The sequence below is a fragment of the Podarcis liolepis genome, assembly GCF_965112155.1.
Source record: "Podarcis liolepis genome assembly, chromosome: 10".
NCBI lineage: Eukaryota > Metazoa > Chordata > Lepidosauria > Squamata > Lacertidae > Podarcis > Podarcis liolepis.
This window is the reverse complement of record NC_139562.1, coordinates 4,190,323-4,215,984: the sequence shown is the minus strand read 5'-3', so window position 1 is coordinate 4,215,984 and position 25,662 is coordinate 4,190,323. Positions and strand designations below refer to the sequence as shown.

Below are 25,662 nucleotides of genomic sequence, written 5' to 3'. Positions count from 1 at the left end.
TATGCCAAACTCCAGGAAACGTGAAAGCGAAATAAAACATTAAAACGTTACAAACTCAGATTTCAATACTCTTGAACCAGGAAATTGAATGGAAAATAAAAAATGTCAAAACAAAGAAACTTTGAATTCTCTAATAAACCGGGAAGAATGTTAGCTTGGCAATTAAGGAAAAAAACAAAAAGAAAGGTGATAAACAAATTCGAAGATAGAGGGAAATTATTGATGATCCAAAGGAAATAACTAAAAAAATTGAAAACTACTTTAGGGAATTATATCAAGATGGGAAAGAAAACTAAGACAGAACAGAAAAATACAGTGGTACCTCGGGTTACATACGCTTCAGGTTACACACTCCGCTAACCCAGAAATAGTGCTTCAGGTTAAGAACTTTGCTTCAGGATGAGAACAGAAATTGTGCTCTGGCAGCGCAGCGGCAGCAGGAGGCCCCATTATCTAAAGTGGTGCTTCAGGTTAAGAACAGTTTCAGGTTAAGTACGGACCTCTGGAACGAATTAAGTACTTAACCCGAGGTACCACTGTATTTATGTCAAAATAATTTCCCGAAGATACCGGATGAGAAAATTAAATGGTTAAATTCTCCAGTTAGTATGACAGAAATTCAGCAGGCAATTTCCAATGCAAAATTTCCAATGGAAAACACCAGGCCCAGATGGTTTACCAGCTTCTTTTTATAAGAAATTGGAAGAATCCTTAGCACAACTGCTTAAGGAGGTTATGAATGAGATATTATGTAAAGGGAAATTGCCAGAATTGTGGCAAGATGCATTCATAACACTAATCCCGAAGCAAGGTACAGATTCAACAACAGTTCAAAATTATAGATCGTTATCCCTCTTAAATAATGATTATAAACTCTTTGCAGATATTCTGACAAATAGATTAAAAAGTATACTAAAAGACACAATACAGCGGTACCTCGAGTTACATATGCTTCAGGTTACAGATTCCGCTAACCCAGAAATAGTGCTTCAGGTTAAGAACTTTGCTTCAGGATGAGAACAGAAATCGTGTTCCAGCGGCACAGCAGGAGGCACCATTAGCTAAAGTGGTGCTTCAGGTTAAAAACAGTTTCAGGTTAAGAACGGACCTCCAGAACGAATTAAGTACTTAACCCAAGGTACCACTGTAAATGAAGATAAAGCAGGTTTCCTACCGGGATGCCAAATGAAGAAGAAGAAGAAGAGTTTGGATTTGATATCCCGCCTTTCACTCCCTTTAAGGAGTCTCAAAGCAGCTAACATTCTCCTTTCCCTTCCTCCCCCACAACAAACATTCTGTGAGGTGAGTGGGGCTGAGAGACTTCAAAGAATGAAAGATAACATAAGAACTGTAATTGACATATTGGAGTACTTAGAGGCAAGAAGTGACGAACTGCTGGTATTACTTGTCCAGTGGCACCTTAGAGACCAACTAAGTTTGTTCTGGGTATAAGCTTTTGTGTGCATGCACACTTCTTCAGATACCTGTGTGCATGCACACAAAAACTTATACCCAGAACAAACTTAGTTGGTCTCTAAGGTGGTACTGGACAATTTTTTGTTTATTTTGACTGCGTCAGACAAAAAAGGCTACCACCTGAAGCCAGTATTAATGTTTGTCAACACGGAAAAGGCATTTGACAATGTGTCATGGAATTTTATGAAAAAATGATAAAATCAATGGGCCTGGGGAAGTCTTTTAATAGGGGCACAGAAGCCATTTACAGGAATCAAAAAGCCAAACTGATTATCAACAATGGAATAACAGAAAGCTTTAAAATAACTAAGGGAACAAGACAGGACTGTCCACTGTCCCCATTACTGTTTATTTTGATCTTAGAAACGTTGACAAGGAGGATAAGAGCAGATGAAGGCATAAAGGGGATAGTGGTGATGGGGAAATCATTTAAGCTAAAAGCTTTTGCAGGTGATCTTATAAGAACAACAGATAATCCATTAGAAAGTCTGCCCAAAGTTTTGGAAAGAATTAATGAGTTTGGTCAGATGGCAGGATTCAAACTTAATGAAAATAAAAATAAATTGTTGGTGAATCTCACATTTTGGAGAAGGATATCTGCAATCAAAATGAATGTGCTAATGAAGACGATTCGGGGGGAAGGGAGGATGCTTCAAGGAGTGGCAAAGGGATATATTGAGGTTTACCCTGATGTTTGGAAAGATGGAGGGCACAAGGAGAAGGGCACGACAGAGGACGAGATGGTTGGACAGTGTTCTTGAAGGTGCCAACATGAGTTTGATCAAACTGTGGGAGGCAGTGGAATATAGTAGGGCCTGGCGTGCTCTGGCCCAGGGGGTCACAAAGAGTCGGACACGACTAAACGAATAAACAACAACAACCTTGAAAAACAAGATGTGGCCTTTGAAGTGCACTGTTGGGGGTGTGAACACTCTGTACCTCTACTGCAAAAGACCAGGGGCAGTTCTTCTGAAACTAACACCCCCTTCCCCCAAGTATATCAGGATGTGCTCATAACAGCCCACAAACTGCATCAGCTGGTGGGCAGGATTTCAATCTATATTCTGATTAGGCAAAGGAATGTGATGTTTCATGCTTTGTCTTATCTGCTGATGGAGAATGGATTCCTTTTGATGATGCCAACTGAGTTGCAAGAATATTTGCTGATGTTGATGACATTGGGAAAGTATACACCAGTCTTATGCACTTGTGCATTTGGACAGCAAGGCAGGAAGGCAGGAAGGCAGGAAGGCAGGACCCAGTGGATCAGGGGACCACACAGCCCTGCCATTCCACTTCAGTTGCACCCTGCGCAGAAGGTGATATTCCCCCCAATTCCAGATCAGGAAACTGAGTGGACAAAAATCTCACCCAGCCATTCATGATCACTCTGGAGATGTGTTTGTGGTAGAACAGACACTCTCCTTGTCCATCTCAACCAGATTGCCTCACTCTGAAGAAGGACCCCCTTTTTCTTTCTTAAAGTGAGGGAAAGAGGTGGGGCTTCATTAGCTAACACAATACACTCAAAGTAAGAGGCGCTGTGGAGAGAAGAAGCAATGGCCACATTTTGTAAAACGGGTGGGCAGATCCAGGAGCACTCTTCCTACCTTCTTACTTTCTCCTTGCCTAGCATGACTCTCCTCCTCCTTGCTAATTTCCACTTCATAGAAGTTGGATATTTTTCAATCCACAGTGGCTTTCAAGTGAAAGAGATCTTTCTGTACTTTTTGTTCTGATGCAAAAGATCTTGGTGTATGTTTGCGTTGAACCATTAGGCTTCCCTTGTGCTGCCAAGTGTCTCTCACCACATGCCATTGCCTACTTATCAGACTATAAATGACACATAAAGACCAGCTTCCCACCCAGGCGTAGCTCAACTGGAACACTTGAATAAGGAAGAATCTGCAGCTCAGAGAGAGAGAGAGAGAGAAGCTAAAAAACCAGGTGAGTTATCTCTTTAAAAAAAAAAAGTATTGGTTTTCCACAATTTTTATAAACACAAGCATTACACAATAAAGACAAACAAACACATAAACAAACATATATAATTTTGAATCCTTTTTTCTTAAACCTTACTTCACCAACTTCCCCATACCTCCCCTTTCTGCATCCCAATTTCCAAATTTGTTTCAGCAAATCCTGCCCCTTGGTATTATCAAATTTTCCCTTATTCTTTTCCTTTACTTAATCTTTTACAGCTGTAATCCCCTTTTTTCAGAAACCTCAACATTTTAGCATTCATTAATTTTACAGTGTTTCTTGAGGTAAATTTTAAATTTCTTCCAGTCTTCATCCGCCGTCTCTTTCCCCTGGTCACGGATTCTGCCGGTCATTTCAGCCAGTCCCATGTAGTCTATCACCTTCATCTGCCATTCCTCCAGGGTGGGTAGATCTTGTGTCTTCCAATACTTTGCAATGAGTATTCTTGCTGCTGTTGTGGCATACATGAAAAAAGTTCTGTCTTTCTTTAGCACCAATTGGCCGACCATGCCCAGGAGAAAGGCCTCTGGTTTCTTAGGGAAAGTACATTTAAGTACCTTTTTCATTTCATTATATATCATTTCCCAGAAAGCCTTAATTTTCGGGCACGTCCACCAAAGGTGATAAAAAGTACCTTCAGTTTCTTTACATTTCCAACACTTATTATCAGGCAAATGATAGATTTTTACTAGCTTGACTGGGGTCATGTACCACCTATAGATCATTTTCATAATATTTTCCTTTAAGGCATTACATGCCGTGAATTTTATACCGGTGGTCCACAATTGTTCCCAGTCAGCAAACATAATGTTATGACCAATGTCTTGTGCCCACTTAATCATAGCTGATTTAACTGTTTCATCTTGTGTATTCCATTTCAGCAACAAGTTATACATTCTTGACAAATTTTTAGCATTGGGTTCTAACAGCTCTGTTTCTAGTTTTGATTTCTCCACCTGGAAGCCAATTTTCCTGTCCTGTTTATACACCTCCATTATTTGATTGTAGTGGAGCCAATCTCGTAGTTTAAGCTTCAATCTCTCATAACTCTGTAATTTCAATCTATCTCCCTCTTGTTCCAAAATTTCCCAGTACTTTGGCCATTTGGCCTCCATGTTAAGTTTTTTCACAGCTTTAGCCTCCATTGGCGACAGCCACCTTGGGGTTTTATTTTCCAACAAATCTTTATATCTGATCCAAACATTATATAATGCTTTCCTAACAATGTGATTCTTAAAAGCTTTATGCGCTTTAACCTTGTCATACCATAGATATGCATGCCATCCAAATACATTATTGAAACCTTCCAAGTCCAAGATATCTGTATTCTCGAGGAGCAACCACTCTTTCATCCAGCAAAAAGCTGCTGATTCATAGTACAGTTTTAAGTCCGGCAGGGCAAATCCCCCTCTTTCCTTTGTGTCGGTTAAAATTTTAAACTTTATTCTGGGTTTTTTGCCCTGCCAGACAAATTTCGAAATGTCTTTCTGCCACCTCTTGAAACAGGCCATCTTGTCAAGAATTTGCAATGCTTGAAATAGAAATAACATTCTAGGCAATACATTCATCTTAATAACTGCAATTCAGCCTAACAAGGAAAGCTTCAAATTTGACCATGTTTCTAGATCCTTTATAACCTCTGTCCAGCATTTCTCATAATTGTCTTTAAACAAATTTACATTCTTAGATGTCATGTTAATCCCCAGATATTTCACCTTCTTAACCACTGTCAACCCTGTTTCATTCTAAAAACCAGGTGAGTTATCTCCCCCTTTCTGATCTCTTTGACTCTCCGTGCTGGCCTTTAAATGGCAGCTATATCTCCAAAGTCCTATGTGGCCTAGGACCCTTGTACCTATGGGACCGCCTCTCCTGGTATGCCCCGCGGAGGACCTTAAAGTCCACAAATAACAACAGTTTGGAAGTCCCAAGTCGCAAGGTGGTTAGATTGGTCTCAACTAGGGCCAGGGCCTTTTCAGTACTGGCCCCAACTTGGTAGAACACTCTGTCACAAGAGACTAGGGCCCTGCGGGACTTGACATCTTTCCACAGGGCCTGCAAGACAGAGCTGTTCCGCCTGGCCTTTGGTTTGGGCTCGGTCTGACCCTTATGTTTCCCTCCCCTTGTGGTTTTGATTTATGGGCTACTATTAAAAATGAGGCCGCCAACCGAGCAGTTCGAAAGCACATCAAAGTGCAAGTAGATAAGCAGGTACCGCTCCGGTGGGAAGGTAAACGACATTTCCTTGCGCTGCTCTGGTTCACCAGAAGTGGCTTTGTCATGCTGGCCGCATGTACACCGGCTCCCTCAGCCAGTAAAGTGAGATGAGCACCGGCAACCCCAGAGTCAGCCAGGACTGGACCTAACAGTCAGGGGTCCCTTTACCTTTACCTTTACTTTATTCTATCTGGGTGAGATAATGAGTGTTTTTTTCTGTTAGAAAGCGAATGCCTCGCCTCCTGACCGATGGATAGAGGAAACTCAGCCTAGCAATTGTGTGTTTTGTGTTTTCTTTCTCCAGAAGCAGATGGGCCCTTCCTCTGACCCCAGGCTCAGCCTCCTTTGCACCTGCCTTGTTCTGATATGGCAGCTCTCCTTTGGCTTCGCAATGAAAATAAAAGAAGCAGAAAACCCCTACGGTCCCAATGGTAAGGTATCATTTCATCTCGGAGGTGGTTGATGTCTCCTTAGAGAAAGAGAAGCTTCTGGCAGCATTGGAAAGCCAAGTGTAAATCCATTGGCTGTTTGGTTCAAAATGACAGAATCCTGTTCTGTATACAGCACGCAGCTTCAATAGCACTTAGATTATACCAGTTTTAATGTCTCCCAGGGCACTTCAACCTTCAGGCCCCCTGACTTTAACCTTCAGGCCCCTGAATGGGATGGACCTATGAAATCTGTTAAACTGTTTGTGCCTGTATCCTCTTCCCTGCACACAGACGTTCCAGTTGGATACTGGTCTGTCCACCATCTTCATCTGTCAGTTGAGCTACCACCAAGAGAGGGAGTCTTTTCTGTGGTGGCCCCACCCCCAGTATAGTTGCAGTGAACAGCTACACTTTTCAGAAGGCCTTAAAGTGCCAAAGAGCCTTCCCGTGTGTCAGGGAACTGACATCAGAGGCACGGGAGAAGGAGAGGGTCTCTGATTCTGCAGGAGAAGGTCCCAGCGCTAGGGGGAGACTCAGCTGGGAAGAAGGGGAAGGGAATAAGTGTAACACCAGGGATCCAGGAGAGCAACGGGACAGGGAGGTGCAGGGGCTCCAGGACTCTTCGTTGGAAGATAGTGAGGAGAGCCCAGGCACTCCGCTGCCCACGCCCACCCTGCGCAGGAGACTCCCGCGCAGTGAGAGGCGGAGACGATTGGGCGTCAAACAACTCTTATGTTGGCAGCGCTTTAAGAAACGCCCACAGACAGATTCTACGAGTGACTAAGGGCAGCCACGCTGACATAGGCTGTGCAGTCCGGAGGGTTTAACCAGGCAATCTAATGCTCAAACGGAGCAGGATTACGCACGAGTAACTCCCAACCACTACAGCAATCTGTCTGTACCTGAAAGTTGCTCGTGCGCAACAAGCAGAAGGGGGCATCATGAGTAAGACCAGAGAAGTCGGAGCCACGAAAGGGGCAGCTGGAGGCCAATCGCTGGAGGAGAGAAACCGCGATTTGGAAGAGCACATAGCCATCCTGACGGTGAGGATGCTCAGGCGAAACCCACCCCCATAGCGAGGAAGGTACCGGGACTGGTGCATAAATTTGGAGGAAAGCCTCAAGAGTATGGGGCGTTTAGAACAGAAATAGAATATGCCTTGAAGCTGCAGCAAAACAATTGAAAATGACGCAGCGAAAGTTGCTTATATTGTGGGGCACTTGCAGGACGGGGCTAGAGAGTGGATTCGACTGCTTATGGCGACGCAGAATGACGCCATGGAGGATCTACCGAAATTCTTCCAGGCGATGGACGCAATGTTCAGTAGCGATGTGCAGCAGAGGGTTACAAAACGGGAACTGCTGAGCTGTAAGCAGGGAGAAGGGTCAGTTAGAGACTATTGGTCACGTTTTGCAATGATCGTTCACCGCCTGGGGTGGCAGCTGGACTCGGAACCCATACAAATGCTATTTGAGGAGGGGTTGTCACCAACGGTCAAAGATGAGCTTTCGCGCGCACCCCACCCACAGTCTATGGACCAGCTGACCAAAGCAGTCCTTGCGATTGGCGTAAGACAGGAAGCGCGGGCTCAAGATAGGCGGGAAGGGAGAGAGCAGCGTTGTCATGACTACCGCATTCCTAGAATACCTAGGCAGCCTTCCCCGCCGGTGGAGCCAATGGAAATAAGCGGTGCGCGAGCCCAGGAGGTTTCAAACTCCAGCGAGAGTCGCAAAAAGGAGGGAAAGGATGTAAAAACGACCAAGAAATGTTTCCTTTGCCAACGGCCAGGACATTTTGCCAGAGTCTGCCCACAAAGAAAGGCCTGGCAAGGGATGGTGGGGGCCGTGGAGGGCGAGGAGGAGGAACCCCAAACCCCGGAGCAGGGAAACGGAAACGCTTGGCTGCCAATCAGCGGGCACAGCAGCCGAGCCAACAACCAATGAATGTGCCCAAACCAGATTCTCCCAGAGCAGCAATTGCCATTGAGGTGGTGCTTGAACTCCCAAATGGGCACCCAGTGAAGGTTCAGGGTATGCTGGACTCAGGAAGCTCTTGCAACTTTTTTAGCAGGGACTTTGCTTTAGAGCATCAGCTTCACCTGCTACCTCTGGATGCACCTCTGCAAGTCACCACCATTGATGGGAGGGAACTGATTGGGGGGGGAGTTACCCACCAGACCCCACCGATGAGAATGAGAGTGTCTAGGCACTCAGAGACAATCGCCTTCCACGTTGCCTCATTAGCGGGTCCCCCAATAATATTAGGGATGAGCTGGCTAGCGCAACATGATCCGGTGGTGGCGTGGCATCAGAGGACTGTCAGCTTTGGGTCTGACTACTGCCTGCAGCACTGCTTAGGCGGGGAAATGCCAAGGATGAGCGTAGCCAGAGTGGCAAGCACTGCAGTGGAGGGTAAAGGGAAGGTGCCACCACAATATGCTGATCTGAAGGAGGTTTTTAGTGAAAAGGAGGCGGATAGACTGCCACCCCACAGGCCGTTCGATTGCCAGATCAATTTGCTCCCTGGGGCTCAGCTGCCTGTGGGTAAGCTGTATGCCATGTCAGACAGGGAGATGAAGGAGTTACGGGACTTTATCGACAAGAACCTAAAGAGAGGGTTTATAAGAGAGTCAAAGGCAGTGGGGGGTAGTCCAGTATTTTTTGTGGACAAAAAGGACACTGATAAACCGAGGCTTGTGGTGGACTTCAGGGCGGTAAATTTGGTGTCAGAACCTGTGACTTTCCCTATGCCCAGAATTGACGACATTCTGACGAGAGTGAGGAAGGGAAAGATTTTCACCAAGCTAGATCTGAGGGGGGCTTACAACTTAATCAGGATGAGAGAGGGGGATGAATGGAAGACCACCATGTTCACACCTCTGGGGGCCTTTGAATATCTCGTTATGCCTTTCGGATTACAGTCAGGCTCCGCCTGTTTTCAAGCGTTCATGCACCACGAGTTGGGGTCTCTGCTTTACAAGAACTGTGTAGCATTCCTGGACGACGTCTTGATATATTCAGAAAATGAGGAGCAACATGTGAGAGATGTCAGGGAAGTGCTACAACGATTGCAGAAGCACCAGTTGTGGGTCAAGCTAGAGAAATGTCAGTTTCATGCCCGAGAGGTGGAGTTCCTGGGGTACAAGTTATCTGACAAATGCTTAGCCATGGACCCAAGCAAGGTGCAAGCAGTATTGGAGTGGAAAACCCCAAAGACACGAAAGGATGTGCAGAGGTTCCTAGGTTTTGGCAATTTCTACAGGAAGTTCATCAAGAACTTTGCACACTTGACAGCCCCAATCACGGACTGTCTCAGTAGTAAAAAGAAGTTTGTGTGGACGGAGGAAGCCCAGCAATCCTTTGAAAGATTGAAAAAGGCGTTCGCGTCGGAAGAACAATTACTACATGTGGATTTGGAGAAACCACTGCGGTTGGAGACTGACGCGTCAGACAGAGCCATAGGGGCGGTTCTGTTGTAGCCAGGACTGAACAAGCAAGAATGGAAACTGTGTGCCTTTTTCTCGAGGAAGCTGAGCAAGTCGGAACAAAACGACACCGTGTACGACAGAGAACTGCTAGCAATTTACACCGCCTTTCGTCAGTGGCGCCATTTGCTGATAGGGGCGCAGCGCAAGATCCAGGTCTGTACAGATCACAAGAACTTGGAATATTGGCGGACAGCACGGGTGCTCAACCAGAGACAGATTCGCTGGGCGCAGGAGTTTTCCAAGTTTTCCTTCGAAATCCAGTATGTGCCAGGCGAGCAAAACGTGAGAGCAGACGCTCTCTCGCGGAAGCCAGAGTACTTCGAAGGAGAGGGGCCGCCGGAGACCCGACACGTCATACCTGAGGACCGATGGGTGTGTGGGGGAACTCTAGTGGGCACGAGAGAACTAGCAGGACTCACTAGGGACGATGAATTCACACGAACAAAAATCAGGGAACTCCAAGATGGGAGGTGAGCACCAGAGGGGTTTGAAGAGAAGGAAGGGGTTTTGTACTACAGGGGGGCAATGTACGTACCGGGGGAGGCTCTAAGAAGAAGGGTACTCAAACAACTTCATGACACCCCCCACAGCGGGGCACTTTGGGTAACACAAAACCATGATGCTGGTGACCTGACAATTTTGGTGGCCACGGGTGAGGGAAGATGTACGTGAATATGTAAGAGGGTGTGACCGCTGCCAGAGGGCCAAAGGGGAACGCACGGTACCAGCCGGTTTGCTGGAACCCTTACCCACACCAAACAAACCCTGGGAGGTGGTGTCAATTGATTTCATGACGGATCTGCCCAAATCGAGGGGAAAAACAGCAGTGATGGTAGTAGTCGACTTGCTAACCAAAATGTGCCACTTTATCGCCTGCTCCCATGCGGTGACGGCGGAAGAAACGGCACGGTTGTTTGTAGAACACATTTTCAGGCTGCATGGCGCCCCCTTGAGGGTTCTCTCAGACCGCGGAAAACAATTTACTTCCCGGTTCTGGAGGAAGCTCATGAGCCTACTGCAAGTCGAGGTCAGCTTCTCGACAGCGAGACACCCAGAAACCAATGGGCAAGCGGAAAGGGCAAACAGCGTACTCCAACAATACTTACGCTGCTACGTTACCGAGAGGCAGAATGATTGGGTAGAGAAACTAGCGTTAGCAGAATTTGCGTACAATAACGCTGAACATGTGTCCACAGGAATGAGTCCATTTTTGGCCAATTATGGGTGTCATCCCAGGGCATTCCCGGGTAATGAGGAACAGAGCTGGAGTGTGCCCGCAGCTGAACAGTTTGTGGAAGAAATGGAAGCGTTACATCAACAGCTCAAGATGAACCTAGAAAGGGCCAAGGCCAATTACAAGAAACAAGCAGATAAACACCGAAGGGAAGGGGAAACCATAAGGGTGGGGGATCGCGTGTGGCTGTCCACTCAAGGGTTACCCTTTAAGGGAGGGTGCAAGAAGTTGCAGCCCAGACGACTGGGTCCGTTTGAAGTCATACAACAGATAAACCCCGTGGCGTTCAAGCTCAGATTGCCCAACAACATCCCGTGTTCCACAGGTCCTTGCTCTCACCACACAGAGAGGGGCGGGAATTCGAGGGGCGGGAGGTAGAAGTCAGGCCACAACCACCGGTAGAAGAAAGGGAACACCAAAGTTCAGCCGCAGAGATAGTTGATTCAAGGTGGCGGGGTCGGCAAGTGGAGTACTTGGTGGCGTGGGAAGGAGAGCCCTGGTCGGAAATAACGTAGGTGCCAGCAGAGGCAATTGGCGACGAGCATATGGTGGAAGTGTTCCACCGACGGTTCCCAGATAAGCCCCAGCCGTTAGAGAGATTCTGGGAGGAACAATTCGGTATCACGGAGGAGGAAGAGAGTTTCGAAGGGTTTTCAGAATCCGAAGAAGAATCGGATTGGGAGGGTCATTCCATGGGTGGGAACCTTAGCAGGTGGGAAGAGGTTTTTGCACCCACCAATGAGGAGGACAGCTCATTCCAGGGTTTCCTTGGCTCGCCGACCAGAGAAGAGGCTACAATAGAGCCCACAGGTCGGAGGGGGAGTGAAGGGGGCCCTGGGAGGGAGGTGAATGTCTCCCAGGGCACTTCAACCTTCAGGCCCCCTGACTTTAACCTTTAGGCCCCTGAATGGGATGGACCTATGAAATCTGTTAAACTGTTTGTGCCTGTATCCTCTTCCCTGCACACAGACGTTCCAGTTGGATACTGGTCTGTCCACCATCTTCATCTGTCAGTTGAGCTACCACCAAGAGAGGGAGTCTTTTCTGTGGTGGCCCCACCCCCAGTATAGTTGCAGTAAACAGCTACACTTTTCAGAAGGCCTTAAAGTGCCAAAGAGCCTTCCCGTGTGTCAGGGAACTGACATCAGAGGCACGGGAGAAGGAGAGGGTCTCTGATTCTGCAGGAGAAGGTCCCAGCGCTAGGGGGAGACTCAGCTAGGAAGAAGGGGAAGGGAATAAGTGTAACACCAGGGATCCAGGAGAGCAACGGGACAGGGAGGTGCAGGGGCTATTAGAATTTCAACTTTTTTTGCTGTGAATCATTCTTGGTTTAGTAGTATTTATTTCCTAGTGGTTTTTATTATTGGTTGAAATAAGATTATCTATTGCTGTTAGTCTCCTTAGCTTCCCTTGACTGGAAAATTGGCAGGTAAATAATTTAAAACAATACAATGAAAATATTATATGTCATATTGGAAACCAAGAAAGTGGTGAACCCCGTGACCTGGGACGTCTTTGATGCCGTTCAATTTCCCTTTGACTTTTATGGCACCCCAAAGATACCATATTTTTAGGTCTATAAGATGAGCTTTATTGACCCAAAAATGAAGTTCAAAATTTAGGCTCGTCTTATACACGGGTAGTGCTGAGGGGGGAATCCCGAAAATCGCTCACCCGCCGGAACACAGCACACAACCACTCACATCGTAGCTGCCTGATCGCTGCCATTAGCCCTCCTGCTTGCTGCTGTGGCAGCCAATAGACAGCTGCCCTTGTCACAGCAAGCAGGAGCATGATTGGCGGCCACTGGCCACGGTGCAGAAACCACCTATCAGCTCCCTTATTGCTGCCAGCGGCCACCAATCACGCTCCTGCTTCCTGCGACAAAGTCAGCTGTCTACTGGGTGCCACAGTGGCAAGCAGGAGAGCTAATGGCGGCGATCAGGCAGCTGCAATGTGAGCGGTTGTGTGCTCCGTTCCAGTGCGCAAGCGATTTTCGGGATCCCCCCCGCCCACAACAATCAGGTGGACAATGCCGAAAATTGCTCACCTGCCAGAACGAAATGTGAGCCTGAGTTTTTAAGTGGCGATTGGCCACTTGATTGTGGGTGAGAGATGGCAAAAATCGCTCATTCGTCGGAACAAGTGCAAGCCCGAGATTGTAAGCGGCAATTGTAAGCGATGCGAGGGGTTATGTGCTGCGTTCTGGTGGGTGAGAGATTTTTTGCATTCCCCCCAAATAATCCTCCCCAAAAGCTCAATCCCCCCTTTTTTCTCAATTTTGAGCCCCCCAAAATACAGGTATTTTATTTCCACTGTTTCCTGTGCTGACATGACCATGTTGAATGCTAATGTTCTCCTTTTCTGCTACCTCAAGGCTGCCTCCGGGGCTGGACCAGATTAAAGGGAAGCTGCTATCGAATCTTTTCCGACCATTTGAGATGGAATGAGGCAATGGTAAGAGGGGGCTCTAGGTGCTTTGGGTGAGTCCAGAAAGAGCAAGGGCACAAAACACAAGATATTCTTGAGAGTCTCTGCAGAAGACCTGTTATGAATCTCAATCCCATGGCCATCTTTTGCATCTCAAGAGCTGATGAGATGTCATTTAGGCATCTGAAGTGAGGCCTTGGGCAACCAGCTCAGTTCATCAGTTTATCGTTCTTCTCAGATTCAGATGAGGCTGAGGAAGCTCAGGACCATAGCCTGGAACCACTAGAGGGCTGGATGAGGGCCACCAGGCTGAAACTCAATCCTGGAAAGATACAGGTTATGTGGGATAGTGATTGGATAGATACGCTGTTCATAGGCTGGAAGTAGGCAGGCCTTCTTTAAGATGACTTGAGATGGTGGGCTCATCAGCCCAGAAAAGACCCATTGGCCCCAAAGGTTGGAGTACTTACTCAGGTTTGATGAAGGCTCCAACATGTTCTGCTTTGAAGTGAGCCTCCAGGGACAGGTAGGTTCATAAATGATGCCCATTTGTTGAGAATAGCATGGAGAACCCAAAGTACGTTAGAGAGAGTCAGAACAGCTTATGCAATAAGGGATGAGGCAAGCAAGATCCACAACAGCCACTGAACACACATTTGAAGAACATGGCATTCCCCCAAGAGTCCAGGGAGCTGTAGGTTGCTGTCCACAGGGCTACAGTTTCCATGGTCCTTGGGTATAAGCTACATGTTTATTAAAGGTGCTTGAAATGTGTGGTGTGGGAGTCATTGAAGCCCACCAGGAAAATAACAGCCGTGTGAGCACCCTGAGGGATGCCATTTGATGCACCAGCTAGTTGGCTTGCTCAGCTCTGACCTCAAGGCTGCCCTGTCTAAATAAATAGGAATGATGTTCCTGCTATGGTAGGGCACATCCCTGGCATTCTCCTACCATGTCCTGATTAGCCAAGCTCATCCGAATAGAATGGGTATTTTGCCAGGTACTGTTCCTCCTTCCGGGAAGGAATATATTAACAGATCAACACAGCTACCTGCACTTTTTCATCCTTTCAAGGCAAGGCTTTCAGTTCTCCTTGGGGACAGGTTGGCTTTTGTGTCCAGCTTCTGCACAAACATAAAATGACCACTACGCCACCGGACATTGCCCAAGCATGCTGCATGATGGATCTGGCAGCCTTAAAAGTGCACATGCAATTCATTAGATGGGCATGATGGCGGGAAATATGGCTTTGAAGCACATCTTAATGAGAGCAACTCGATTTGGCATGTCCTGAAATAACACACATCAAAACAGAGGCATTATTTGAAATTTCGTTCTCCCCAAATATATTTTGAACAAACATACATATACTTCACACGGCATGCAGTGTACGTGAGTAAGAAAAGCACGTTAGGAGGCATGCACGCACAGACACCACAGAATTTTGAGGGGCCCCGGGCACATCCTTGAAGATTTGTGGGGCTCTTGGCCCCCTGCCCACCAGTTGGCGCCACTGTATTAGAGGAAATCGTGGGTAAAGTGTATTCTTGAAAATAACACCCAAAGCTGCAGTATATGAGGTGAAATTGCAAACAAATGTTTTAATACTGGGGCTATGTCCACTCAAATACTGCTCAGTTCTCCCGAGAACTTTTCTTTTTATAAACAAAATCACAAACTGAAAGTGGAGAATCTAATTAAAAATCAGACAATGAAGAAACTGAGCGAGACACAAATGGGGATATTGCACCGTGCTGGATCTCAGTTGGCCCAACAAAGCTTGCATTTCAATCAGTCACATGTCCAGAGCTGGATTTCCACATATTGCGACTGCACTATTCAACCTTGAGACTGACTTTGAGGAGAATTCAAAGGTAAGTGTAGCTGCATAAAACTCATTCTTTTTTCCACTTCTCAGAGAGTCTGCCGTATATTTGACCCGACTTCTGAGCTTGCCTCTATCCATGATATGAAAGAACTGCGTTCGGTGTCTGACATGCTTCTAATTCCAAAGGTACTACGTGTCTGGATTGGATTGTCAGTCAATGATAAGGTGAGTCTCCAAGGCCTTCTCCTCCTCCTCCGTCAGCACTGTTGGAGCTGATAGTAAATGAATTCAGTGGGAAGATTCTTCTATGGGGCTTCCCCAGCTGATGAAATGCTACGAGAAGGTTCTCTGGTCTCAACATACTGGAGGCCAATACAGTCATAGTGGGCTCCTGGCTGATGTCTTGCAACTCAAATAATGTTGTCTGTGGTTCTTTTGGGTGGAATCATCAAGGAGTGTGCTGTGTCTTGGAAGTGTCACCTTGTGATCTGTTCTTTCTAAAGAACATCCCACCTCTCTTGTCCCTACAGTATGGAAATTGGGAGTGGACAGATGGCTCTGCTGCCAAGTTCCTACCGTGGATTAAGGGAAAGCGTATGAGCAGTGGCATCAACTCATGTGCCTACTTGTTTCGTGCAGACGGTAAGGAGTCCGCTCTCAGGGCTGGTACTTTGGAGCTGCCATGCTCAAAGCAATGCGGGTTGCAGTATTTTCTTGATTTCTACTGCGGGTGTGCGATGTGCTCCTTGCCTGCTCTTTGGCCAAGAGTGAAGGACTTCCTTTAGAGTCCTTTCATCTGTTTGGTAGAGATATTCCCAAGCTGCCTTACAAGAATCTAGCCTTCCCAAGCATAGCTGTCAACTTTTCCCTTTTCTTGCGAGGAATCCTATTCGGAATAAGGGAATTTCCGCTAAAAAAGGTAAACGTTGACAGCTGTGTTCCCAAGGTGGCTCAGACTGACAGGGAACACCATCCTAATCCCCTTTGCTTTCCACTCAAGGTCCTCCCCATAGATGCCACCACCCGCCTTGGCCAATTTAGTATTGGATAGGTGGCTGGGTTTCTTCTGAATGGGAGAAGAAGAAAGGACATTCTTTGCAGGCACCATGGGGTGTGGGGGTGCATGTGTTTTGAGGGTGTGGGGGTCTCAGCAGCAGCATGCCAAGAAACCCCTGATGTCACTCTGCCTAAGCTCATTTCTCTTTTCCTTTCCAGTTTTTTTGAGATTTAGAGCTGAGGATTGCCGATATGAAGAATCCTATATTTGTGAACATGAGCCAGCATCTGTATCCTCCTGACCTGTTCGCTCTCCCTGTCTGACCCCATCAAATCTCAGAAGCTTCCATCCAACGCTGTCTTTCTACCTGCGCCTTTTTCAGAATATGAAAACGTCAGAGGTGCCCTTCTGCCCCATTCCAGTGGCCCATCTATTCCAGCGTCCTGCTCTCACAGTAGCCTGCAATAGATCTAATTGAATCCTGCACGTAGCAAGAGCCCCCTTCCCTGGGAGCCCAGGATGAAGAAACCTGGGGTTCACCAACGTAAGGAGGACAAAGCCTCCCCTTCCCTAATAGATGCCTCAGCCCATTGTGAATTTAAACACATGCCCCTGAAACAAGAACCAATTACTTTCCTTCATTACTTCCTGCCCCTCCCAGCTGACTGGTCTCCAATATCCTCATTCAGACTGCATTTAGGACATTCAACTGGTCTCTTTTACTGTGCAAAGAACCAATGCACTTTTATGGCAGTGTCTTCTAGAGCCCTGGGAAGGGTGGAGCCTTAATGAAAGCAATCCCTCTGCAGAGAAAAAATGACTGTTTGCAGGTGCGGCTTGAATCCAAACCACACCTGCAAAAAGACAAAGTGGGACTTGCAACCAGCCCCCTTGCAGCTGTGCTCTCAGCGCAAACCAGCTGCCTGTTGCTGAAAGGGTGTCTCCAAAGGGGCTTCAGTCCAGCACTAATTAGATGAGAGAAAGACACACACACCCCGGCAGCAGTAGGACGTTCCCAATGGGGTTTGCTCTTAGCACCGATCAGTGGTGAAGAGGAGGGCCTCTGTGATGCACTTTCCAATCTGTAAGAGAAATCTACGGGGGAAATATGTAATGCAACCAATTCAAGGAGCGCTTGCCAGTAGCGTAGCATGGGTTGTCAGCATCCGGGGCAAGGCAAGTAATTTGCACCCCCTAACCCATGGATTTGCGCCCCCTAACCCGTGGATTTGCGCCCCCTGACCTTAACCCCCAGATGTTGCGCCCGGTGCGGCCGGCCCCCCCTACCCCCCACGCTACGCCACTGGCACTTGCTGTCCTCATTCCTGCTTGCAAAGGATTGATTAGGAGCTCACTTTCAGCTCCCAATTGTCCTGTTGTCCACCCCTAATGTTACACAGAACCTTAAAATTGTGGAAGTGGAAGGGACCCTGAGGGTCATCTAGGCCAACCCCCTGGAATGCCGGAATCACAACGAAAACATCCCTGGCAGGCTGTCATCCCACCTCTGCTTTCAAACCTGCAAGGAAGGAGAATTCCCCACCTTCTGAGGGCGTCCATTCCACTGTCAAATAGCTCTTACACTCAGAAAGTTCATCCTTGTGTTTATCTGGAATCTCCTTTCTTTTAACTTGAATCCATTGAGGATATAGTTGGGAGGGGAACAGCCTTGCAGGTGCCCCACCCCTCGTATAATAACATGATGAGGACTGAGGGCAACAGAGGCACTTGCAGAAAGAAATGTCACGACCATTTTGAGATGCCAAGAGATCTACTGGGCAATGGGCAGAAGAAGGAATCCTCCTTCAGTGCAGATCCCTGACCTTTTCATCATTCTGATGGGGAAGCATAACTTTTAAAACATGTACCTGCCTCTACAAATATGCTGCAGAAATAAATACTCCTATATTGCATCAGCCTCAGTGGTTTCTCTGTCATTTGTGCACCCACTTCAAAGCACTGGCTAAGACCTTTGAAACGTTGACAATATGATGCCTTGAAGGCAATAGACTCCTCTATAACCTTTGATATTGAGATGGAGGAATCCCAGGGAGTCTCCCCCTTACTTCCTGGTGCAACTGGACTTCTCCATGACCCTTCCACTCTGCAGAGAGGTGGGACCGATTCGGATGGTCCTCCCCCACCACTTAATGGATCCAGGTGGTTTCCAGAGAGTGGTCGGGGGTGTGTGTGTGTGTTTTATTCACATGTTGATGGCCTTTCAGCTGATTCCCTGGTGGCCCGCTGGAATGTGGAGTTAACCAGGGCTATCGACTGTCTGTCTCCGATGCGCCCTCTCCAATTGCATTATTTATATATGTTTGTTTGTTTAGTCGTGTCCAACTCTTCGTGACCCTGTGGACCAGAGCACGCCAGGCATACACACACACACATTATATATATATATATATATATATATATATATATATATATATATATATATTCCCGCACCATCAGAACTGCATCTGTTTGGGAAGCCAGTGGTGCCATGTGGATAGGTATGCATTTGCCATTTGCAAAAGAATGATGGCATCATTGGAGGGTTCATCAGGGTAGCTGATCACTGATTAGTGTTGATACAAAGATTATAACAGCAACCATAGCAAACAGTATCCAGCAAGCCATAGCGTCCATTGCTAAGAATGACCAAACCAGTTTTATAAAAATGAGACAAGCAGCAGATTGTATCAGATTGGTATGGCTTTGATAGAATTAAACAAAAGTAAAGATCAATTCCTAACTTTATCATTAGATGCTGAAAGGGAACGGTATATGAAGGCAGCTTTCAGTAAATTTGGATTTCCTTTGGACTTTAAACACCAATTGAAATATTGCATGACTCGCCTACATCCAGAATGAAAGTTAATGGCATCATGTTTGCTACTTTCCCACTGTCTAGAGAAACAAGACAAGGATGTCCACTTTCACCTTTGTTTTTTAATATTTGCCTAGAACCCATGGCCTCTGCTATTAGACAACATTGTGAGATCTACGGAGCAGATCACAACATAGCTGTCAACTTTTCCCTTTTCTTGCAAGGAATCCTATTGAGAATAAGGGAATTTCCCTTAAAAAAAGGAAACGTTGACACCTATGGATCACAATTGGTTTTATTTGCCGATTACACACTTTTGCTTATTTTGAAACCTCAGACTGCTGTTCCTATGTTGATGAAAACAGTAGATGCCTTTGGTAAAATATCAGGGAATTCTATTAATTGGTCCAAGTTGGAATTTGTGCCAATAGGTGAACATTTGATGATGCCCTCTACTATGTGGGACTATGGCACCACACTCACCTCCACCTCAGATCCCTTGCACCACCTTCCCCCCTAAGGTGCACAGCCCTGAGGTTATTTAATTACATATACCTTGAAAAGCAAGATGTGGCCTTTGAAATGCACTGTTGGGGGATGAACACTCTGTACCTCTGCTACAGAAGACAGGGGGAAGTTCTTCCGAAACTAAACTCCTCCTGGGTATATCAGGATATGCTCATAGCAGCCCACAAACAGCATTAGCTGGTAGGCAGGATTTCAATCTGTACTCTGATTAGGCAAAGGAACATCGTGTTTCATGCCCTGTCTTATCAGATGATGGAGAATGGATTCCTCCTGATGATGCCAACTGAGTTGCAAGAACATTTCCTGATGACGACGACATGTGGGAAAGTATGCGCCAGTCATGCATTTGTGCATTTGGATCAGAAGAGGATAGCAAGGAAGGAGGATAGCATGAAGGAAGGTGTCATTCTGGCCGGCACCTTGGGCCAGGAACAGTTTTCATGCCAGAGTGATGAAGTTCCGAAGAACAGATCTCACTCCTTCATGTTTGGTCGATGCACAGCTACATCTGGCTCTGAAAGGAAGCAGCTCTCCAGGCTTCTAGCCCTACTGGAAGAGGGTGGGGAAACAAATCTGGAGTCTTCTGTCTCCAAAAGCAGAGGCTCCACCACAGAGTTATGTCAACCCCGGAAGAGCTCCCTGCCTTTCATCAAGTAAGAGGTGTTCACTGACACTGCTGTTATAGCAAGCACCTCACCTTTAAGGCAAGCTCTGACCACTGTCCCACAATCCCAGAGACCCAGTGGATCAGGGGACCACACAGCCCTGCCGTTCCACTTCAGTTGCACCCTGTGCAGAAGTTGATCTCCCCCCCTCCCATTCCAGATCAGGAAACAGGACAAAATCTCACCCAGCCGTTCATGATCACCTTGGAGATGTGGAACAGACACTCTCCTTGTCCATCTCAACCAGATTGTCTCACTCTGAAGACACACACACACCCCACTTTTCTTCCTTAAAGTGAGGGAAAGAGGTGGGCCTTCATTAGCTGACACAATACACTCAAAGTAAGAGGCAATGTTGTCTTTGTCCATGGAGTTTTCTTGGCAGGGATACTGGAGTGGCTTGCCGGTTCCTGCTCCAGGTGGATCACGTTTGGTCAAAACTCTCCACTATGACCTGACCATCTTGGGTGGCCCTGCACGGCATAGCTCATATCTTCTCTGAGTTATTCAAGGCCCTTCGCCACGGCAAGGCAGTGATCCATGAAGGATCCATGGTGACAGCAGTCATGAAATTAAAAGATGCCTGCTTCTTGGGAGAAAAGCAATGACAAACCTAGACAGCATCTTAAAAAGCAGAGACATCACCTTGCCAACAAAGGTCCGTATAGTTAAAGCTATGGTTTTCCCAGTAGTGATGTATGGAAGTGAGAGCTGGACCATAGAAAAGCCAAAGAATTGATGCTTTTGAATTATGGTGCTGGAGGGGACTCTTGAGAGTCCCATGGACTGCAAGAAGATCCAACAGATCCATCCTTAAAGAAATCAGCCCTGAGTGCTCACTGGAAGGACAGACCCTGAAGCTGAGGCTCCAAGACTTTGGCCACCTCATGAGAAGAGAAGACCTCACCTGGAGTACTGTGTCCAGTTCTGGGCACCACAATTCAAGAAGGACACTGACAAACTGGAACGTGTCCAGAGGAGGGCAACCAAAATGGTCAAAGGCCTGGAAACGATGCCTTATGAGGAACGGCTAAGGGAGCTGGGCATGTTTAGCCTGGAGAAGAGGAGGCTAAGGGGTGATATGATAGCCATGTTCAAATATATAAAAGGATGTCACATAGAGGAGGGAGAAAGGTTGTTTTCTGCTGCTCCAGAGAAGCGGACACGGAGCAATGGATCCAAACTACAAGAAAGAAGATTCCACCTAAACATTAGGAAGAACTTCATGACAGTAAGAGCTGTTTGACAGTGGAATTTGCTGCCAAGGAGTGTGGTGGAGTCTCCTTTTTTGGAGGTCTTTAAGCAGAGGCTTGACAATCATATGTCAGGAGTGCTCTGATGGTGTTTCCTGCTTGGCAGGGGGTTGGACTCGATGGCCCTTGTGGTCTCTTCCAACTCTGTGCTTCTATGATTCTATGATTCCCTGGAAAAGACCCTGATGTTGGGAAAGATGTAGAGCACAAAGAGAAGGGGACGACAGAGGACGAGATGGTTGGACAGTGTTCTCCAAGCTACCAGCATGAGTTTGACCAAACTGTGGGAGGCAGTGGAAGACAGGAGTGCCTGGCATGCTCTGGTCCATGGGGTCATGAGGAGTCATATACGTCTGAACGACTAAACAACAACAAAGAGGCAATGTGGGGAGAAGCAGCAATGACCACATTTTGCAAAATGGGAGGTTATGAATGAGATATTATGTAAAGGGAAATTGCCAGAATTGTGGCAAGATGCATTCATAACACTAATCCCGAAGCAAGGTACAGATTCAACAACAGTTCAAAATTATAGATCGTTATCCCTCTTAAATAATGATTATAAACTCTTTGCAGATATTCTGACTAATAGATTAAAAACTATACTAAAAGACACAATACAGTGGTACCTCGAGTTACATATGCTTCAGGTTACAGACTCCTCTAACCCAGAAATAGTGCTTCATGTTAAGAACTTTGCTTCAGGATGAGAACAGAAATCATGTTCCGGCGGCGCAGCAGCAGCAGGAGGCACCATTAGCTAAAGTGGTGCTTCAGGTTAAAAACAGTTTCAGGTTAAGAACGGACCTCCAGAACGAATTAAGTACTTAACCCAAGGTACCACTGTAAATGAAGATAAAGCAGGTTTCCTACTGGGATGCCAAATGAAGAAGAAGAAGAAGAAGAAGAGTTTGGATTTGATATCCCGCCTTTCACTCCCTTTAAGGAGTCTCAAAGCAGCTAACATTCTCCTTTCCCTTCCTCCCCCACAACAAACATTCTGTGAGGTGAGTGGGGCTGAGAGACTTCAAAGAATGAAAGATAACATAAGAACTATAATTGACATATTGGAGTACTTAGAGGCAAGAAGTGACAAACTGCCGGTATTACTTGTCCAGTGGCACCTTAGAGACCAACTAAGTTTGTTCTGGGTATAAGGTTTTGTGTGCATGCACACTTCTTCCGATACACAAAAACTTATACACAGAAGAAACTTAGTTGCTCTCTAAGGTGCTACTGGACAATTTTTTGTTTATTTTGACTGCGTCAGACAAACAAGGCTACCACCAGAAGCCGGTATTAATGTTTGTCAACACCGAAAAGGCATTTGACTATGTGTCATGGAATTTTATGAAAAAATGATAAAATCAGTGGGCCTGGGGGAGTCTTTTAATAGGGGCACAGAAGCCATTTACAGGAATCAAAAAGCCAAACTGATTATCAACAATGGAATAACAGAAACCTTTAAAATAACTAAGGGAACAAGACAGGACTGTCCACTGTCCCCATTACTGTTTATTTTGATCTTAGAAATGTTGACAAGGAGGATAAGAGCAGATGAAGGCATAAAGGGGATAGTGGTGATGGGGAAATCATTCAAGCTAAAAGCTTTTGCAGGTGATCTTATAAGAGCAAGAGATAATCCATTAGAAAGTCTGCCAAAAGTTTTGGAAAGAATGAGTTTGGTCAGGTGGCAGGATTCAAACTTAATAAAAATAAAATAAATTGTTGGTGAAAAGTATTTCAGAACAAGTTAGAGATGATCTGCAAACAATTACTAGTATTACAATCAGTAAAAAAGTTAAATATCTGGGAATTTGGCTTACAACGAAAAACATTAATTTATTAAAGGATAATTATGTAAGGTCATGAAAAGAGATTTAAAAAGACCTAGAGATTTGGGATAGACTGAATCTCACATTTTGGGGAAGGATATCTGCAATCAAAATGAATGTGCTAATGAAGACACTTTTTTTGTTTCAGTCGATTCAGGGGGGGGAGGATGCTTCAAGGAGTGGCAAAGGGATATATTGAGGTTCACCCTGATGTTGGGAAAGATGGAGGGCACAAGGAGAAGGGGACGACAGAGGACGAGATGGTTGGACAGTGTTCTCGAAGGTGCCAACATGAGTTTGATCAAACTGGGGGAGGCAGCTTGTAACTTATCTCCATCTTGTTCCAAAATTTCCCAATACTTTGGCCATTCGGCCTCCATATTGAGCTTTTTCAATGCCTTAGCCTCCAAGGGTGACAACCATCTAGGGGTTTTGTTTTCCAACAAGTCTTTATATCTTATCCAAACATTATATAATACTTTTCTGACAATATGATTTTTAAAGGCCCTATGTACTTTAATCTTATCATACCATAAGTATGCATGCCAACCAAATGTATTATTGAAACCTTCTAAATCCAAGATATCTGTATTCTCGAGGAGCATCCACTCTTTCAGCCAGCAAAACGCTGCTGCTTCATAGTACAATTTTAAGTCCGGCAGGGCAAATCCCCCTCTTTCTTTTACATCTGTCAGTATTTTGAATTTTATTCTGGGCTTTTTGCCCTGCCAGACAAATTTCGAAATGTCTTTCGAAATTTTTGCCCTGCCAGACAAATTTCGAAATGTCTTTCTGCCACCTCTTGAAACAGTCCATCTTGTCAAGAATCTGCAAGGTTTGAAACAAAAATAACATTCTAGGCAATACATTCATCTTGATAACTGCAATTCGGCCTAACATTGACAATTTTAAATTTGACCATATTTCTAGATCTTTTTTGATTTCTGACCAACATTTTTCATAATTGTCTTTATACAAGTTCAAATTTTTAGATGTCAAATGGACCCCTAGGTTCTTGACCACTGTCAAACCTGTTTCATTCTGGAATTTCTCCCTCTCCATGACTGTCAGATTTTTTTCCAAACTTTAGTCCTTTGTTTGTTCAATTTAAATCCGGCCACCTGGCCAAATTCTTGAATTATCTCCAACACCCTTTTTGTACTAGTGTCTGGCTCTTGTAAAGTAAGTACCAAATCATCTGCAAAAGCTCTTAACTTGTAATGTTTTGCTCCGACCTGTACACCTTTAAGTTACAGAGTCATGAGAAATTGAAACCCAAAGTACGAGATTGGCTCCATTATTATCAAATAATGGAGGTGTACAAACAAGATAGGAAAATTGGCTTCCAGGTGGAGAAATCAAAATTGGAAACTGAACTGTTAGAACCCAATACTAAGAACTTGTCAGGAATGTATAATTTGCTGCTGAAATGGAATACACAAGATGAAACAGTTAAATCAGCTATGATTAAGTGGGCACAGGACATTGGTCATAACATTATGTTTGCTGACTGGGAATGGTTGTGGAACACCGGGATAAAATTCACGGCATGCAATGCCTTAAAGGAAAATATTATGAAAATGATTTATAGGTGGTACACGACCCCAGTCAAGCTAGCAAAGATTTATCATTTGCCTGATAACAAGTGCTGGAAATGTAAAGAATCTGAAGGTACTTTCTACCACCTTTGGTGGACGTGCCCGAAAATTAAGGCCTTCTGGGAGATGATATATAATGAAATGAAAAAAGTACTTAGATGTACTTTCTCTAAGAAACCAGAGGCCTTTCTCTTGGGCATCGCCGGCCAATTGGTGCTAAAGAAAGATAGAACTTTCTTTATGTATGCTACGACAGCAGCAAGAATACTTATCGCAAAGTATTGGAAGACACAAGATCTACCCACCTTGGAAGAATGGCAGATGAAAGTGATGGACTATATGACACTGGCTGAGATGACTGGCAGAATCCGTGATCAGAGGAAAGAGACGGCGGAAGAGGATTGGAAGAAATTTAAAGTTTATCTTAAGAACTATTATAAAATTGATGAATGCTAAAATGTCGAGGTGTTGAGAAAGAAAAAGGGATTACAGTGACATAAGATTAAGTTGAAGAACAGACTAAGAGGACACATATTTGATAAAATTATTTAGAAGCTGCTGAAATAATTTTAAAAATTGGGATGCAGAAAGGGGAGGTATGGGGGAGTCCGAGAAACGAGGGTTATGAAAAAAAGGTTATGAAATTATACATGTTTGTTTGTCTTTTTATTCGTTTGTATTGTTTAAAAAATGTTGTAAAACCAATAAAAAAATCTTTTTTAAAACAAACAAACTGCGGGAGGCAGTGGGAGATAGTAGGGCCTGGCGTGCTCTGGCCCAGGGGGTCACAAAGAGTCGGACACGACTAAACGAATAAACAACAACCTTGAAAAACAAGATGTGGCCTTTGAAGTGCACTGTTGGGGGTGTGAACACTCTGTACCT

General features: G+C 45.5%; 1 protein-coding gene and 1 long non-coding RNA gene across 2 annotated transcripts in view; both read left to right on the top strand.

The window, feature by feature from the left end:
* Positions 1-17,999, top strand: part of LOC310687077 — a 78,547-nt gene extending 60,548 nt beyond the window's left edge. The window contains exon 2 of the long non-coding RNA XR_014516196.1: positions 17,798-17,999. This is a non-coding gene — a long non-coding RNA (uncharacterized lncRNA). The remainder of the gene's footprint in view (positions 1-17,797) is intronic.
* LOC310688138 (ovocleidin-17-like) lies at positions 609-16,604 on the top strand (the record flags this gene model as incomplete). Its single annotated transcript, XM_083464263.1, has 6 exons — positions 609-626; positions 5,900-6,107; positions 13,206-13,285; positions 15,177-15,311; positions 15,617-15,728; positions 16,302-16,604. The coding sequence occupies 6 exons, from the start codon at positions 609-611 to the stop codon at positions 16,382-16,384; spliced, it is 636 nt and encodes a 211-aa protein (XP_083320389.1). The 3' UTR covers positions 16,385-16,604.
* Positions 18,000-25,662: the final 7,663 nt, after the last annotated feature.